General features: G+C 37.9%; 2 protein-coding genes across 2 annotated transcripts in view; one reads left to right on the top strand and one right to left on the bottom strand.

Moving 5' to 3' along the window:
* CHRM5 (cholinergic receptor muscarinic 5) overlaps window positions 1-20376 on the bottom strand; it is a 108228-nt gene that overhangs the window by 8438 nt on the left and 79414 nt on the right. The window lies entirely within an intron of this gene.
* AVEN (apoptosis and caspase activation inhibitor) overlaps window positions 4973-20376 on the top strand; it is a gene marked incomplete in the record, with an annotated part of 262260 nt that continues 246856 nt past the window's right edge. The window contains 2 exon segments of the mRNA XM_072429058.1: window positions 4973-5274; window positions 17322-17490. Of these exon segments, the coding sequence (XP_072285159.1) occupies window positions 5119-5274; window positions 17322-17490 (325 nt within the window).

The raw sequence follows: 20376 nt of genomic DNA, 5'->3' as shown, positions 1-20376 counted from the left end.
TTTCTTGGTACACTGTATGAAAAACTCATTAAAACACTAGGGGCCATTTCAGACCCACTGTGAGAAGAAGATTTCTGCAACAGGCTCAACCTCTCTCATTTAGGTGAATGTGGGAGGTTGGGAACCATATTTGCACATGGCTGTGGCTAATTGTGGCGCAGGTCCAAAAAGTAACAAGTTGTTTTTCTTTTTTTTTTTGCTTCATGATTGTACATTAAACCTTTGTGCTACAGCATCATGCAAATCTAGTCTCATACAACTTGCCACTCTCTAGCACACAACAGCAATATCTATATGAAGCTCAGATCATGGTCAGAATACTACTCTTATTTTACTGTTAATGGCCTAACATACGAGTATGTCCCTTATTCTCTATTTTATGGTCGAGACGTTGTTAGGGAACAAACAGGCCATGCCCCTGCAGTCATGCTATATTGCAGAGGGAAACAAAACTTTATATGAGCTTATAAATGTAGCAAATAATTAAACCAAAACCAATTTAACAGAAAACTGGCATTTAAATTGCAGAAATTTTCTGGTTAAGTATTATTGCACTTACTACCATTTAAAACATGTGCACCTAGAGGATTCAACACCAGAATGTTGCTATATGTCAGATTCACTCATTCATAAATAGACCCCATAGTATTGTTTGCCACTTCTTGTCCCCCTCCTACCCACACAATTAATGTGTTCAATAAAATAGTGTAAAATTATGTAATTGACTGTATCATCAGTCTACCATCCTTCCCAGAGTGGTCAGGTACACATTTATAATCAGTTTACAATTAACCTTCATACTGGATTTTGGGCGGCAAGTTTTTATTTTATTTTTTTTGCCAGAAGGAAGGTAGCAAAGCTAATAAAATGCTTCAGGCAGAATCAGTATTTCCCTTCCTTTAAACAAGAATTGTATGTTATTCCAGTTACTCCATTTCTTTTTTCATTATACGGAAAATAGAATATTGAGAGACTGGGTTCAAGAAAAGTGGTTTACTGCAAACTGCAGGCACAAACAGTTCACTGCATCCTATACAGATGGCTTACACAGTTCATCAGTTATGTTTAACCTTATCCTTGTTACATACTACTGTAGGTTTTCACTCTTGACCTTTAGTATTATCTTATTTTATCTATTTAGAGGCCCATGTTCATTTCAGATGTTACTATATTCTCTTGCAATATGTGTTTTTTGATCAAACACTGGAAATATAGAAATAATTTCCTCCCACGCTCCATTAATGATGCACCATTTACGGAGAAAGCATGCAGAAAAAGCAAAGTAACCTGTTATCTTGTGACAATAAATGGTAAATGATCCATACAAAAGGGAATACCCTTAACGCATAGATAACATGCTGACTGAGGATGTTACACTGTTTAGTGTTCTGAAAAATTACCTTATTTACATTGGAGATAACTATAAATGAGGATTTGCTGCATTATGTGTTGTAAAAGTCATAGTTCACAGCAGTATCTCTAGCAGCTGAGTATGCACCCTTTGTCTTTTTCATCATATATGGCTCCATATTACACTATAAATTAGAAAGTACAAAGTAAGTATGTACTTATGTTCTCTATCTCCTCCTGGAAAAATACATATTATAGTTATAGCCACAGCAATTAGCTGATAACCGGCCGTTATCTATAGAAGGTCCAGGTAAAAGACAAAAACGACTTAGCCCTAGTATTGTCTTTTATACCATTAGGGTTGCTTAAGACTTGGCAACACTGAAATCCCACTGAACACTTAAATAAAATGTATTAGATTGACTGATTGGATGAAATCACAAGTATGCTGGAGACTCAATAGTAGCCTCCATGATGGTGTGGTATTTCCATACTTGTATAACATGTAAATAACTTTGTTAATAGACTATCCTGCACTCTGGAATAACATGCATTGTGCCTGTGCTAATGGATTAAACAACTTATACTCAGCTTATGTAAGTGCAATAAGCCCAAAAACTTTCTGTCTGGCTGTCTTTACTGCTTGTGAGTGTTGGGTGTACTAAAGAAGGAGTCAGGTTGAAAAAAAAGTCTATCAATATAACAATTGAAATATAAATAAAAACCTGCACAATCAGAACCCTAAAGTAATCACAGATCACCTAGGACAGGCATTTTTGACCACAGTTCCATGGAACCCCAGGGTCTCTCCAGAGGCTGCTAGGGGTTCCCTGCACTGTGGCTGATTGACCTCCTGTTTGATTCATATTTCTGATGCCAATAGCCATCTGAAATACTCTAATGATGTTTTTAAATGTTTATAAAGGTGATATTCTAACCACCAATGTAGGGGTATTCTTTTAATCAGCCTCCTTTATACAAGGCTTTTTCACATTGACTCCCTTTAAAAAAATTTTTTTAAATATGACTTCTCCAAGGCCTGCAAATTATTTCAATGATTCCTCAGGGGTACAAAAGTAGAGAGAGGTTAAATTATGTTTCAATACTCTGATATGTACAAAGCTCTTGGTAACTAATAATGCCCTTACGATTATACTGTGATACTCATTCTTCCTCCTCTCTTTATACCACTTCTATTATCTATTATCTTCCTTTGCTAAGATATATAAGGTTTCAAGTATACCTGACCTACCTCTGAATCCTAGATAAAACTGTTTATTGAGTCAGAATTGCAGGCTTTTCTTTTTACATTCTTGAAATGCTTATATGTTTGAATACTTATATTAAGCTGAAATGCTTCATGTTTGATATTATAATATGTTGTTGAACTATTTAATATAATTTTGTAATCCATACCTGCTGAATTTGAGAAAATGTGTTTTATTTTTCCTAAGTTTTTTTTACTGTTTATATATTTGCTACTATTCAACATTGTGAATTTTCAATAAAAAAAATTTCAAGAGTGCAAAAAATTAAAAAAACAAATTTAGAGAAAGGCCTCTGGGAGGTTCAGTAAACCCTAATTATTATCTTCATGCTTTGAGACATTTCACTGTATAAATGGGCTTAATTGTTGAGCCAAGTTGTAGTTGTCTACAATTATTCTAATTAATGGGGTGAAGCACGTGCTCTGCCTATATGCAATGTTGGCTACAGCTCCACAATTGGCCACACTGTGGGCACAGCTGATGGGGTATGTAAGGAAAGCATATAACGTGCCAATAATCTATAACACTAAGTAAGATGTCTGCAACTAATATTACATGCCTCATGTAGAACAAAATGATGTTCAACAGACAGAGAAGACAAGGGCTTATGGATAATGAGCCTGATTTATTAAAGCTCTCCAAGGCTTGAGAGGATACACTTTCATCAGTGAAGCTGGGTGATCCAGCAAACCTGGAATAGATCTGATCCATGATTCAAAACCTTTGCTAAAAAAATAGCAAATGACTTTTAGAAAATCCTTTCCAGGTTTGTTGGATCACCTAGCTTCACTAATGAAAGTGTGATCTCTCCAGCCTTGGAGAACTTTAATAAATCAGGCCCAATGTGTTTGGCTCTAAAGCCCAACATAGCAGGCCTGGTTAAAAAGGCTTTGTAAATAGTCTGAGCCTACTCACAGCACTCTCCCAATGCAGAATGAAGTGGTGTGAAATAGGACACGTATGGTGCAGTGTAGCCAGTGAGCGCGGGCCAGGACATGTATAGCACATGTACCGAACAAGGCAGGGTGGAGTAGGAAACGTAAAATGCAGAGTACAGAATAGGGTGGTGTGGAACAGGGAAAATACAGCACAGAATACAACTTCATTCTTAAAATAAAACCTAGCACTAATTTTTGTATATTTGTTCAATCTGATCCAATCTTTATTCCCTCCAACCTCAGAGTTGGATAAGTGACCTGAATCTGGAAGGGGGTTTTCTGCTGCCACTCCGAGTTCTGTAAGCCAGGGGTCCCCAACACTTGGTCCACGGCCCACTAGTGGGTTGCAGCCGTCTGACAGCTGGGTGGGAGCATGGAGACCAGTGGTGGTCAGGAAGGGCGGTGCACATCCCAGCTCTGGCCGGTGCGCCCCCTCAAGCTGGGTCCTTCTCCGGACATCGCTTGGGGGGGGCCCACTGGCCAGAGCCGCAGACCAAGTCTCCCGTACGGATCGCAGGCTCAGGCAGGTGGGCGGGTTGTGTTTCTGGCTCAGACCTGCGATGGGAGAGTGGGAAGGCATTATGACGTCAGTCTGGGGGAAGTTACTTCCCCTTTGACTGACACTCAGCTTCCCCCACATGTGCGGTTCGGAGTCTGTAGATTTAGTGGTCCGCAAGCTCCAAAAGGTTGGGGACCACTGCTGTAAGCTGCCCTTTGGACATTAACAGCCCATATGAAGATGGCAGCTACCATGGAGGTGGTGTCACAGCAGCAATGGTAAAATTGTGATTTTTACTATCTTGGTACACACGGCACAGGATGGAGGGCAGCTACTAGATTTAGGGGGCACAGTTTCTGCGATTCAGCATGCACAGCCCAAGTGGACCCCCATGAAGAACCTTTTACTGATGAGGTAAAGCCAATTACAAAAGGCCAACATAATAACAATTCCTGGCAGGTACAAAGATATTTACTTCATATCTTTACTTATTAAAAAAGATTTTGAAAGCTGATGTAGGAACAAAAGTTGACAGTGATAAAAAAAGTGGAAAGGGCTGGTAACCTCAAGTTTTGGGGTTTAGAACAAATCTGTAGTTCTGCTTTAATGATGAATGCACTTTCCCATGGAGGACCACCAATAAATATCAGATGTAATCTATTCATAGATGTAGCACAGTTGTACTTCATTCCTAACACACTAGGACAGCCCTAATCTGATAATTGTATAAATGTGACAGCTCTGCCTGTGTAATTTCTTCTAATAATAAATAACTGCAGCTCTTGAAGTCAGGGGACTTCACCGTATGACTGCAGGTCGCCATGGACACCACAGCCGGGGGAGCTCACGTTCAGAGACTGCGGCACCGAACCGTCACGTGACAGCACCCTCCAGAAGCCGCGGGTGACTCAGCGCCTCTCCCAAGTGCCTCACAGCTCAGGAACCAAGCGTCACATACAGCTGTTTCCTGGGGAAGTTTTTTCCAGCTGACACCGCGCTCTATTTGAAGAGAAGACTCAAGACGGGGAAGAATTTATTGGTTGCACCAGCTTATTTAGTGAAGATGGAACGTGGACGCGGCAGATACCGGAGAGGGGGCAGCGGTGGCGGTAGAAGGCCGTACCGGGGCCGTAGTTCGGGAGGTGACAGGGAGTACGTGCATAGAGCGCACAGGGGTCCGGCCCGAGAACGGACAGAGCCCCCTGAACCAGAGAAACAGGTGAGAACCGGAAGGGGAGGGGCTTGCATAGCTCACTATTGAAATAAGAGTGTCATGGCTGCTAGCTTGCAGAGTTCATGTGCTGCTTGTATGAGGGGGCTGGTAAAAGTTTTATTTCCCAGTAAATACCCCAATGTTACCTGATAAAGTGTCTGCTGAGACATTATCCAGGTGTGGCTGTTATCTGAAGCAATGAGACAAGCTTGTCACTGCTTACTGAAGTCATATCAGTCATTATTGCTGACTGTGAGCTGGTATGGGGGGGAGCCATGGCCTGTATATAACATAGAGACCATTCTACAATGAAGTATATCCCTATAGTCCCATATCATCTATAACAAGGTATATCATTAGAAAAGTCATACAGCCACAAACAGGTGAGGCGCGTTATGAATGGTTTGTAATAAATAACAATGTGTGAAGTAAAAGTGTAGTGGGCTTCCCCCTTTTACTTTATATATAAACCACCAACCACCACAGTGACACAAACCCTTCTATTGTCAAAGGCTGGAGAGGATACACATTTTTTTGTCAGTGAAGCTGGGTGATCCAGCAAACCTGGAATGGATTTCCAAGAAAGTCATTTGGTATTTGTTAGTAAATGTTTTCAATTCTTAGCCAGATCCTTTCCAGGTTTGCTGGCTCACCTAGCGTCACTGATGAAAGTGTATCCCCTCCAGCCTTGGAGAACTTTAACCCCCCTACGGTAATCCTGAGTGTGACTCGGTGTGGATTTTACATGCTAAAAGCGGTAATCCGGACTCACACTCGAGGTCACTAAAAACATAAAAGAAAACACCTTGTTCCGTTGGTGTCCCCCCAACGTCCTGCAAGTCCTCAGGACAGGTCTTCCTCCAATCTCCAGCCGGCGACTGCAAGACCTTCTCTGGGGTTTGTCGGTGCAGGAGGGAGGAGCAGCGGGAATATCAAATAGTTTTGTATTGGATTCACTACAAAATAGCTGTATTGAGTCCAATACAAATAAATCTTTATATAATTATATATATATATATATATATATATATATATAATATTCATGCTACTGTACATTTATTTTATAGGTTTCTGTATTTATTTTTTTTACCAGATTTTTGTGTTTTTTTATTTAAAGTTTACTATTACATTTATTAAATATTGGACATATTTCGGTGAGTTATGCCTAAGAATTAAAGGCTTATAATGTAAAATATATTTCCATGCAAAAAAAATGTAACGCTTTTTGCATGAAAATACGGACAGAATTAGAACGCTAGGAAGGTTATTAAATCAGGACCATGCAGTTATGGTACAGAACCTCCCTTCCCCCATTCTTGTAAACACAGAGATGTTTAATAGACCCCTCTCTTACGTGGCCATGATACTGGGTCACAGACCTTCCCTCCTACCCATCCCTATACTCCCCCTGCAGTGCCGTACCCCCTCCTTACCATACATCCACCCCTTTGCTCCAGACTCACACCTATTGCAGTCGCCCCTTTCTATATACTTTTTAACAAGAATATAATCTGCAATATGGGATGGTGACCTGCAACTGGAAGGGGCTTCCTGAGTAGCATCAATACAGCCAATTTTCTTGCATGCTCTTTGGGAATGGGATACTGTTGAACTCCAATGGCATCTAGCAGAAACACAGGCCATGTATCTACTGTTAGACAGTGCCCAAATTGTGGTACTGTCTCTTAGGATCTGGCACACTTGGCCACTAAAAAGGCATTTTAAATGTCCTAAAATATGCAGCTTTCATTAAAGAAAGCAAAATGATTCCATGTAAAGATGCTTGTGCAGTCATATAATATTATTATATTGCTGTGCTTGTAAGATGTTTCATTGTCACATAAGTTTCAAATGAAGAGTACACGTGAAAAATAAAAAAAGGAGTTTTGTGGCAAAGAGTGACATTTAATTACAAAGTGCAAAAGAACAAAAAACTAGACCAAGTTCAGCTGATATAAAAATGTGTCCAGGCGATGACTAGACAGAGTTCAGCTGATATACAAAACTGGTAACACACAGGTAGTATAGTCTCGTTCCCAACATGTTTTGCCATGAGGCTTCTTCAGGGGATGATGGGACGATACAATACAATATAGGCTGTGTCCCAGGGCTTTCAGGGATGTGACTGAGTAGCTTGAGTGGAGGGGGGCGGGGTTGCCACTAATATTATTAATAAACAGGATTTATAAAGCGCCAACATATTACACAGCGCTGTACATCAATAGTAGCTAGGATTGTTATCCGGCAGTGGCTGTTCAAGGGTCCTCTCAGGAGGGAGGAGATTGGGCATCTGGGGGGCCCCTTAGGGTAAGCAGGTTGTGGGGGCTGTTGGAGCACATAGTAATGGAGGACTCTGGTATATTTACTTTTATTTGAATCACCCACAAACATCTGAATGACCCCTACTGGCCAATTGTGCTCCCCCCCTCCCCCGGTACTAGCCAGAACAGCTCCAACAGCCCTGCAGCTCCAATTGCAGTAGTGACTGAAACTAGCTATATACTCTTTTTATTTTTCATTTTTCACAGGGTTGGCATAAAACAAGTTGATAAACTGTTAACTGCCTAACCGTACCTGGCCATTTTAACAAACCACTGTTACATCTGATTATTTGCTTCTGTCTTCTGTTCTGCTTAGCATTAACATGAAATTAAAGAAACTGGTTCACTACACTAAAACCAATAAACTGCTGGTAACTATAAAGGGTAGGCAGCATCAGGTGCCAGCATATTCCCTTCAGCCTCCAAATCCCTGTATTCATTCTATTCTAATGGGAAAAGTTTTGGCAATCCAGTTGAAAAATGTTAGTATTTATAATCCATGTTTGGGTGAAAAGGATTTCCTTCCAAGCCCAATGACCCCTGTCTAACCCATTGCACGTGTTTTAGTTAGGCAGCCAAGTGGTCACATTACACTGGCGGTGATGTGTATATATAGAGAAGGACTGCACTGAAAGTAAACTGTAGAAGAGAAGACCCAAGGCCTGTGTATCATGCGACCATGGCCTTTGGTGGATAAAAAGTGGCTTTTAGATTTAGTTTTCTTTTTTGCCAGTAGTCAGTTAGAAAGGGGTGAGAATTAGGTGTGGGAGAGGATTTAGGCTCATCCCAGATATTAGATATTATTATAGTTTTTTTACAGGTCAATAAAGCACAAATTAGCATAATTTTTGGGCCATGTAATCAACACATTTATTGGTAGCCCCTAAAACAGAAAAAAATACCCTAAAGCATTTAGCTTGAATAACAGATTTTCTTTTAGAGTTTTAAATTAACAAACATTTTTAAAGTAATAACACAAATGAACAATGAAAGATGTTGGGCCCCTTAAGATTATATTTCACTGCGCAACCTTTAAAGGCAACCACTGTGAACGTGCAATTCGTGTACCTCTCAATGAGAGTTCTGCACCTGATAATGAATAGTTTGGCACACTCTTTCTGCTCCAGCAGTGTTGGTTTGAAGGGTGCATTATTTTTACAGATCTTTAATAGGATTTAATTCAGGCCCGTAGAAGGTTTATTTATTAGCCATTATTGAGTTCTTATACTTTTGTGTTTTGGGTCACTATCTTAAGGCATCCAAGACCTCTGACACAGCTTTTATGACACAAGGCAGTACATTTTTGCTCCAGAGTGCCTTGATAGACTTGAGATCCTATTGTTTCCTGCACAGACCGGAGGCACAAACACAGCAAAGCAGCCCCAAAATATAAACAACGTTACTCATATTTTACAGTAGGCATTGTGTTTTTTTATTTTATTGTTGTTTTGAATTGCCAAAAAAAGGTTTGTTTTTTTCTGTATCTGTCATATCACTAATATGGCTTGTAAATATGCATTTTAGCAAATTCCAGTTTGGCTTTTTTATGGTTATCTTTCCATAGAAGAGACCTTCTATGTATTTCATAGAAAAAATAACAGATGGTGCAGTCAGACTTTGACTTTGCTAGCCTTCTGCCCATTCTGGATTCAATTTTCTTGCAATAGCATCCATTCAGGATGGCTACAGTCCCATGGATCCTAAAAAGCGTTTTAATATTTGCTACTGGTGTCACAGCCAACAAGCTAAATGGTATAGCCATTGTCTCTAACACGCTTGTTTGGTCCTTGTTTAATGGGAGAAATGAGATGAAGAAGCAAAGTGACATAATCTGAATTACTGGTTGCACGTGAAATACTAAATAAAGAAAACAGTTTGAAAAAACACTCTAAACTAATTATCAAAACAGTCCTAGCAGCTGCAGGGGAAGCCGGGATGTGCCAGGTTTTCTGACAGCAGGCAACAGCAAACAGGTGGTAAGTATGTTTTTTTTGCAGAAGGGAGACTGCCTTTACCTTTTTGCAATAAAGACCTGATTGCAATTTTTCAAAGTGGAACTTGAGTTCCGCTTTGGGAAGTGTAAAACAAGCAAGTGTGAAGAAGCAATGCAACTTAGAGGGAAAGAGTTCCAATTCAGTATGAAATGTTTTAACTGTGTGTCAATGTGTGTAGGATGTTTCCCTATAAAGATCTTTAATGTCTGGTGGAACTTTTGCGAATCTCCAGAATACAACACTAAATCTAATGGTAACCCATCAATATCCAATCCGCAGAGAGTCCTCCTTGCTTTTTACACTTTCTTGGTTCTTCTCTTTATTTCTACCTTTCTTAGCTTTCCTTACTGTCCCCTCAGTCTCTTTTTCTTCCCTCTTCTACCTTCCCCCTCATTGCTCAACCCGATGATACAATGACAATTCAAATGAAGTGAGATTTTCACCTAGGTAATCCTTGAACTTTGTCATATTATCTCTAGTTTCTTTCGTAAACTGAATTCAGTTCAGGACTTTTTGACTCCACAATTCTTTTTTTTTTTTTTTTTTATCATTTTATCATTATCTTCAAAAAAGGCACAAATATGTGCTATAAATTGTATAATCACCTACCTATTGTTAACTGCTTTTGTTTAACTATACAGATTGCCCCCGAATTAAGGACATCCGACATACGGACACCTCCTAGATATGAACAGGGCTTCCTTGCTCACTCGTATGCAGGACGGAGGCTTGAAGGGGGGAGGGGGCAATTTGCATGACTTGCAGAAGAAATCTTTTGCTAAACACAGCTGAGGTTGTGGCTGATCCTAAGAGTTGTGCTGATCTTTAACATCTTGTAACTCTTTAATGACCAAGACAAACAAACTCAGCAGTTGTTTCTTTTTCATACCAAAGCACAGCTTGCTCCAGAAGTTAATGAATGTCTAGGTTCCATATAGGTTTTTTTTTGCTTTGTGATTAACTCACAGTGAGGATTTTATACAGTAACTGACACCAAGCTGCCTAATAATATGTTGAGACAAACATCTGTCCTAATAGCATTTAATAAAATAATGTACCTATTCTGACTGACTGACCTGTTCTGACATACAAATTCAACTTAAGAACAAACCTACAGTCGCTTTCTCGTATGTAACCCAAGGACCTGTATTTGAATATTCTGTTATTGTATATAATTTTTTATATCATTATTATACTGTTGGAAATTTATATTGAAATTATAATAAAGCTTATTATAATAAAGATCTTTAGTGTGTTTAGCATTATGAAGTTTTTTAATAGGAGTGGGAACACCTAGATTCCAAGGTTGATAGGAACCAGGAATTATGGCAGCGGCATCTTACTACTCGTAAGACTCATTCCCCCAAGTTCTATGTGAAATGTAAGTGTCTTTTGCTGATTTGTCTTATTTATTTGGTCAATTCTTGTAAGTATATAAAAGCAAGCATTAGCAATATTTGGTTTAATGGTAACTTGATAACTAATTGCATGTATTGTTAGTGATACATTTTATTACTGAACACAATATTGCTTTTTGGGCAGAAATGAGAATACACCAGTGAATAATTAGCCAGATAAAGGGGTGGATCGCATGAATATGGTCACTAGATGTCACTGTTGTCCAGTGTTTACAAACCCCAATGTAGACCTGTGGCTGTTTGTTTTGCAGCTGTTGCTGTCCTTATCTGATGTATGTTATTAATAATATTATTAAACAGGATTTATAAAGTGCCAACATACTACGCATACTTTCTATAATATAGATGTTTCCATATAATTCACTGTTCTGCCACCATCAGCTGTTGTTGTTTTGTATCCGCTATTGTAAAGAATCGTTTTGATCTGTGAGCACAGCGCTGTTTGTCATTGCTTTTATCTGCCTATTCATGACACCTATCATGAGGATAAAGGTCATATATTTTTGGTTTGCTTTGAAATAGACATTAAGTGCAGTGTGTTTCCTAGATTTATTACAATTGAATTACAAGTAATTTAGGCATTTATTATTTGTGTACAGCAACTGCTTGAAAGGTTTTGAAAGAACCATGGGCATTGCAGGTTACTAAAATGGCTGTTGTTTATGACACAGCAAAACAAATTATCAGAATTTTTTGTCATATGTAAATACCCATGGATTAAACTCTATGTGTTCTATTTATAAAACAGGGAATCAGACATTTCCTTGTGAGAATCTTCCATATTCATGTGTTCAAAGACAGTAATTGATTCTCACAAGGGAATGTTTGAGTGAATGACAGATTCCCTGTTTTAGAAATAGAGCCTTATAAGTCATAGTTTCAGGGTAGGATAGCAGAATGTAACTTGTGTTAGAAATGCCAGGTGATGTCATATATGATGTTAGGATGATTTGTGTTAAAAGATCACAAATGTTAAAGAGTAACTATACTCCGGGGGTGTCCAGCACCGGGTCCTGCGTCGCCTCGGCATCCCTCCCGGAGCCGGCACTCCCAGCGCCGCCATCTTCGTCTTCTCTTCGGGTTCTTCATCCTACGTCACCCGACCCAGGCACAAGATCAGGTGACGTAGGATGACAAAAAGGCTCATTCTCTGCATGCCCAAGATGCTCGGGCATGTGCAGAAGGAGTGCCCAAAAGCCTTCTGGGATGCCTGACGTAGGTGTCCCAGGAAGCTTTGTGGTGCCATTCATTCTCAACCGCCTAGGCAGCTGAGAATTAGGGGGCGGTGCTGCATCCTTTTTTTTTTTTTTTAAAAGGGTGTTGCCACTTAAAAAAAAAAAAAAAACAACAGAATTTTTACCTTACATAAAAAGGGTTCTCTACCAATCAATTCTGAGTATGGGTACACTTTAAGTATCTAGTTAACAGTTTAATCTGCAAGTATAACTTTGCCTGTTATGTCATATACTTGACTTTAAGGTTTATTGTAGATGCTGTATGTGTTTGTGCTGTTTTTTTTCTGTGAACTTAATGTTGTTAATGACTGAACATTAAATTGGCACCCTGCTACTGACTAAATGTAAAGTGGCTTCCAACCTGAGTTTCATATTTTTTTTTCATCTGCACTAAAACTTTCTGTACATTACTATAATTCAGTAATCACAGTCATTATAAAAGCTGTTCCTTAAGAGGGCTCCAGAGAGCTAGTTTCCAATTCTTTCACCAGGTCTCCCAGTGGAAGCAGATTTTATTGTTCCAGCTTTGTGGCTTTCATGACATTGAAGTTTTTAAGACTGGTAGCACTGTCATAACCTGCAGGGCTTTGTGCTGAAGCAGCTGGCCGCATAACTCATTCAATGTCACTAAATAAAGCAGCTACCCGTCTAGATTTCCAAAGCAGAATTTGTTCTTGATGAGTATGTCGCTATAGGTTTGTATCCCATGTCACAAGCATTTTTTTTTTTAAATGCCTATACTGTGCATCTTTTTTATTGACCCGTCTTCTATAGAATGCACATGCCTAGTTTAAAAGCAAGAATCTGTAAAGAGCTGCAGTGTAACCAGTTAAATTAACTGTGACAGCAGAAGCCTTATTAAAGACACTTTAAATATACAGACTAGTCACAATTAAAAACTAACCCTTGACCAGCGTACAGAAAGCACAGAACGCCTGTTCAGTATTCTCTTTTATCCAGAGATAGTTGAATGTATCCTACTACCTTTGTTGGCAATAATCCCCCTTCTTTTGTAATTTTGTACTTTTCCCATCTAATGTAGGGTCTCCTTGTCAGAATTTAAACTTCACCCTATGAGGTGCTAGCTGGATTCTACCTGCAGGGTAATATAGATAACTTAGACTGAGACAAATGTCTGGTATCCAAGAAGTAAAAGCACAAATGACCTATATTGTACTGTAATAAAGTCAAGTCCTTGGATCCAAAAAGCATTACCTTCCATGTTGTTTGTAGCTAGTTCAGCTTCTGTATTAGGAAAACACTTCAGCCTGCATTTTGTGTTATGGGTCAGTAATCACTGAAATTAGTGATGTTTTCCAATAAACATGACCACCAGGGAACTACCAATAACCTCCACATAACATCTCAACTTCACTACTACTAACATTTTTAGATTTACATTTTAAGAAATTCAAGCCATATGTGTGCATCACAAAAATGTATTTATGCCGGTTTAGTTATAGCTACCACGTTTCAGTTTTCATGAGTTCTACAATAAAGGCGGCCAGTATATTATTTAGGTTCTGCTGATCTGTATATAATTGTAGGATACCCTAAGCCTTTAAACTAACCTTTATCATCAGTATTATTCCAGTACTATTAGCTGCCTCTTTTGCTCTGTTGTGTAGCCTTAAATATTATTATTTCCCCAGATCTCCCCTTCCCCCCAGCACATCTGAGTAATCTAGTTAGCTTTCCTCATGGAAACAGCAATATTGTCTGTCTTAATATGCTACATAAATTATTACGTTCTGTCAGACAGAACTGAAAATAATTACATTCCTTCAATAGGCAATCCTATAACAAACAGTTCTAATATTTGTGTATAGGTGTGTAATCGTTGTTAAAATGACATATGTTTTATTATGTTATTATACTCCTTATATTGAATCAAAGTAAATAGCAGCTCAAGGGTATGTTGTGGTATAGGCAGCATTGGAGGGTCGGAGGTCTACCTGAACATCATTAAAACAATCAAGTATTACTGGGGTGCATCACCCTTTTTTTAAGAAAAAACCTATCAAGGTGCTGTTAAGTAAGATTAGTAGAGTCAACCAGTGGTCACCTACTCAGGCCACCCCACAACCCCTCCTGTCCTGATACACACATCCCTAAAACATCTCCTTTCTACCATTTATTTGACTTTACAGCCCAGGAAGTTGAATACGACATACCCACAGATCAGCCACTATGGTCATAGGGACTTTCTCCCCTTGCTCCTTCTGAACAATCACAACTTGCTTTCTGAAGAAGAGAGCAGTCCACTTCCTTGTGGCTCCCTTCTTATCCCCAGTGTTGGTTTCAGCTGCCAGTAGTAGAAAATCTATGACAATCTGACAGGAGTAGTAATGCTACATTTGCTATCCTTTTCATCAGGGCTGTACAAACAACAACAAGAAACCAGGTTGTGATCTACCCATCAAGTGTCTATCTATCATCAGTAGGTAGGTCCGGACTGACCACATATAAATAGTGTAGAATGCCACATTGTAAAAAAATAAAAACTCAAAGGAGTTTTGAGTCTTTGTTTTCCTTCCTTGTCCCTACCGTTGCTGCTTTGTAACTTTTGTATGTTATTTAAATCTAATAAACAGACACATCTGCATTTAAACCTATAAGTGAATATACAGATTCAGCATACTTTTGGTACATAACTATCAGATCACTGTTGAAAATAAGTAAATATCCACTGATTGAGGATTAGCTATTGGATCTTTATTACTGCCTGAACACAAAACATATATATAAAGACAATAGTTGTGTAGATAAGTTGTATGTTAGTTAAAAATTAAGAAACTTCATTTAAATAGAATTAGACATGGTCTTAATGGGGTGGCGGGTGCAGCAGTCCAACTTGTTGAGGTCTCTACTACGCTTTACAGTGGGCATTCTTGGGGGGAGTGGATAGGGATGACCTAAATACTGCTCTTTTACTGTCTACTGTTTGTAAGACCAAGCTGGAGCAGCGCCCAGTACTTAATTGTAATGACAGGTGTGTCAGGATAATAGGACTGATTGAACAGAACTCCAGATCCTTTGGCAGACAAAATAGGTAGTTCTTTAGTTTTTCGAGAAATATCCGCAAATTCTGCAGAGATCCTGAGTTCAGTTCACTGGCAACTTGAACATAAATAAGAAGGATGAAGGCCTTACACATTTCAGAAAGAATGGTTAGATCTCACAAACCTCCCTAAAATATTTGTGGTTTTCTTATGGTTAACCTGAATTTTTGTATCTTTTGGATCTCACAAACAATTAAGTAGTGAATGAAGTGTAGAACAATACTCCATGATATAAGTATAGAAAAATAAGTATACGAAGTATAGAAAAAAATTCAATTATCTTAGCCAGAATCTGGAAACTTTTAGCCAGTTTCCCATCACTTGCTCCTCTAAGCACAAGAAGAAACACTGGTTTAGGCCTAATCGAGCTCATAAGTAGCAAAGAATAAAATATAGTAACAAAAGCAAGTCTAATCACTGGCTGTATGCTTGTTAAGGAGAATATTGAGTATTAAAGGCAGTGCTAACATTTAAAATGAGCAATGGCAGCCTTTACATTTTACTAATCCTACAAACTGTTGGATATACAAGATGAGATAATTAATATTATTTGTTTGATTGTCTTGGAAAATAGATAATTCAGCCCAAACAGAACACTCACAAGGGTTCTATATTAGACACAGTTTTCATGTTTAAAGATCTAAGGCTCCATTTTTTTTGTTAATGTAGGGACAGCGTTAGACCAAACTGTTGTAGAATACATCATTTCTTTATTACATCGAAATATTTTTAGTAATTCTGTATAGTAATTTTAAAATTACTATGAAGACATTTCACACAAATGATCATTTTTTTTAATTATAGGCCTACACTATTTGCAGACATTATACTCTAAAAGTAGATTACACTAGCCTGTGGATTCGGAAGCAATTATTGTGTAAATTGCCCTGTTAAACTATTCATAGACTGCATAATTGATTTTATTTATGCTTAAATGTATGACCTCAGATAATGCTAATCACTGCTCATATACTAGAGGGAGAATAGAACATTGGGTCAAACAAAAATTGCAACAACATAGCATGTGGCCATTTCTATTTTGCCACCTATAAAGAAAAAAATTGAAATATTGTAAAGATTTTGTAATAAAGCAATTTGACTATTTGTTGAACAGTGTAAAAGAGTATACTTTGGGCCTGATTTATTAAAGAAGATCCAGCAAACCTGGAATGGACATTTAAAAATCAATTGCTATTAATTGGCATTTTTTCAATCCTGGACTAGATCCATTCCAGAATTTCTGCATCACCTATGGTATCCCATGATAGTCTATTTTCTCCAGTCTTGGAGATCTTTGATAACTTAGGCCCTTTGTATCAAGTGTCTTGGCTAATCCTATGCATATTGCATATTTACCTTTCCTTTAATATGTGAATATTATTGTATATTATCTGTAATCACAAGTGTGAGCAGCACCTTTTATATTGGGTGTAAAATTACATATATATACATATATATATATATATATATATATATATATATATATATATCAGGGTTCTCCCCAGGCCCTTTCAGCTGGGCGCACCACCCGGCACTTTTCAGCACCCACCCGACAGTTTTTGGGTGGTTACTAAAGAGTTTGGTCACAATACAGGGGCTGCCACCCACCTACAAATTCTTCCCACCCGGCTTAAAAAAAATTCTTGGTTCAGCACTGTATATATATATTTAGTTTGCAAAAAAAAAAAAAAAAACCACTGTAAAAAACACCGAACTATAATCATTTGATTATTCCCTAAACCCAATGTGCATGTTTACTTTTATAACATAAACCTTTTTCTCCGCTATATTTTCATAAAATCTCAAAGCATACTACATGGTGTGCTTTAAAAGTACAACTTTACAGATAAAGCCCACCATAAATAATCATATTTAGTTGCCTTCCAAGGCTTGAAATAGTCTACTACAGGAGTTAGAGGTTATTTTGTGAACATACCTGTATTATTTATTATTTGGTGCCATTCATCTTTGCAGGAACAAAATTATACAAATCTTCAATAATGGAATAATGTTCTTTTTAAAGGATGTGGATGATGCTGGTGAGACCCAAGAAGTGAACAATGATCAGTCTTCTGGATTCTCTAGAAGAAAGATAGTTTCCAATTGGGATCGCTATGAATCCACAGAAAAAGAAACAGAAAATGAAGTGCTGCAGCGCGGGACAGATTACAATGTGCTTCTCAGCTCAGCAGGTTGGTGCTTAGAACTTTATAAATCTCAAACTATTTGTCCAAATATTTTTATATATATTTTTTTTCCATTTATGTCCTTTTTTTTGGCTTATTTTTCTTTTCTGGCGGTTGTAAATGGTTTTTCTAGTCCCCTAAATATTGATTTTTTTTAACACTAAATGAATTGTTGTGTTGTGCATTTCTGACGTGCGTGGGCAGAGGCTGGCATTTACCTGATTGCTTGCCATGTGCTCAAGGGATAAATGAGCTGAAAGTGTGCAGATTTTAGAAGAAATATTCTTTGTTATTTTGAGGAACTAGTTAATCCCTTGATAGCTACAAAAAAACTAAGAGTAACAATATACTTTGGTTTGGCAGAGCAGCTGCAAGAAAACAATGTGTTTGTGGGATGTTGTATCGGAAATAGCTCAAATAGCTTCAAATATCTTTGGATAGCATCATGCTGCACCTTGAGGAATAATGAAGCCTTGTTTACTGCCCAGCACCGACTTTTCTATCATTGGCAGGCTGATGTGAACATGAGCATTAAGTTGGTCATTTATATATTAAAAAGTCCCTGTTCTCCATTCATAGTTTACTTGAAGGACTATTTTGTGTTTTTTTTTTATTAATATTATTTTATGGTATTGTTTATGTATTTAGGAAAACAGTCACATTAGGTGGCAGGCCCCTTTGGGAAAAGCAAGTGCCTTTGCAGTCTCATAATACTTATTTTTTCTAATTTGTAGTTTTAGAAAAATGTCCAAGAAGCCATCATTACCAGTCAACAAATAAACAGAATGTACCAAATCAGTCCAATGCTTAAAATACTTTTTCATACCCACTCCTACAAGGCTTCTCAGTTCACTCATATCGGTTGAGCCAACCAATATTTTTCATACAATCGGGCTGTTTCTAAGCATAGGAAAGTTATCCATTGTCTTTTTTTTAAGAAATCTATATTGCTTTAAAAATCCTTTGTTGTATAATAAATTATTTGTAAAATGGATTTTTGTATTGAAAGGTAAACAAAGAACTAAACTGACCCTGTCTAATGTTAAATAGCATAAAAATGTTTTCTCCACCCACATCTAATCTTACTTTATTTATACTACAGTCTAATCTTACATTTCACACTTTCATGTAAAGCTTGCCAACAATCCTAACTATGAAATGTTCATATTCATATAAAACGATATAAAACGATACAAAACGATAAAACGATATAAAACGATACTATTGCAGCAAAACTAGCACTGGTAATACAGTGGCACCAAAAACAAAAGTTACCAAACAAATCTATTCTCTGATGTGGAAAAAACACAAACATGGTATGCATAAAAACAGTGCCACAAGTTGTAGCTTGTACTTGTACAAGTAACTAGGGTTGCTTTGATTGAACACTTTGGAATTCATAACCCTTTTTCCAAGATGGAAGAATAGATTATTATTATTACACAGTATTTTTATAACACCATCATATTACGCAGCGCTGTACAAAGTCGATAGTCGTGTCACTAATTGTCCCTTAAAGGAGCTCACAAGCTAATGTCCCTACCATTGTCATATGTCATTAGTATAGTCTAAGGTCAATTTTGAGGGGAAGCCAATTAACCTTACTGCATGTTTTTGGGATGTGGGAGGAAACCTATGTGGTTGGACTCTGCTTATTAGTGTCCCCACACTGACTTAGTCCATTGTTGTTCATAACGTGTCTGCCTGCACCATCAACATCATTACCTGGCTGAATTTAGAACCATTTGGGCAGACAGTGAATTGATCTCAAACAAGCACAGTACTACATCTCTGCTACAGACAACTATTGTGTTGTCAAGATATTGTACCTTTAGGCTAACCTCAAAGTAAAAATAACCATTTACCTTTGCAATGGGTTGTCCTCCCAATTGCTGGGGTACATGCCCATTTTGTCTAGATTAGATATAAAACTATATACTTTACCTGCTACCCGTAATCTGTACTAAAGGGAAAGACATGGTGGTTTTCTCCTAAAATATCAATCCTTAGACAAAATAAACCATGCAGTGGGGAGGGGGACCCATCACAAGGATATATAGTATAGGTAAAGTAATACCAATTTGTGTTGTTTTTCTATGCCCCTTCTCAATACATTCTGTCCTAAGCAAACCTGTATTGGTAAGATAGGTAAAGAACAAGAAGGAACCTTAAAGAAAATATCAGGTTTTGTCTTGAATTTATGGTATGTATCCGTTACACTGAAAGTAGTGAAACTTTTGAATTAGCCTGATAACAAGGCAGGTATCACTTTAGAGTTCACCAGTGGCAGGGCCTCTCTTTACATGTTTCCTTTAAAATGGCTATGCATTCCTGTCTAAAGGTGTAAAATCCTTTTTTCTGTTCTTAGCTATTTCTCTGTTTGCAGGATAAGTATATGCAACAATAAGCTGCCATTGATATTCTTGTTTCAGGAAAATGGCATGAAATCTGCTGTCTCTTTCAATTGCCGTCAGCTGCATTGAATACTAAATTTAGATGATGTGGAATCATCCTCCTGCTTCAGGATTTTTTTTTACTGTGTCTTATGGGGTTAGGTTGGCTCCAGCCTTCCCTCTGGTGTGTGTCATTCCTTTTAACGCTTCTGTGTTTGATTTTTGGTGAAATTTTGTGACAGGACATGGCTGCCCTGTATTGGAGAGTGTAAAAACCTTGCCAAGTGTGTCATCAAGAATGTGGGCATTGTAAATTCAAGATAACCATGTCATGCACCTGAGCAGTGAGCTAAAAACAGATACCAATTATGTTACTGGCTGAGTTTTAAAGTCTAGAATCCGTCTATTTTTCAAAACTAATCCTTCTGTTTGTGAGCCCACTTTCACAAGTGGCGGTTTTCCTTATAGCAAGATAAGTTAAAGCGTTCAAACTAGTTTG

Source organism: Pyxicephalus adspersus, chromosome 12 (genome assembly GCF_032062135.1).
Source record: "Pyxicephalus adspersus chromosome 12, UCB_Pads_2.0, whole genome shotgun sequence".
Classification (NCBI taxonomy): Eukaryota; Metazoa; Chordata; class Amphibia; order Anura; family Pyxicephalidae; genus Pyxicephalus; species Pyxicephalus adspersus.
The sequence above is the reverse complement of the archived record's forward strand: the minus strand, read 5'-3'. Positions and strand labels throughout refer to the sequence as shown.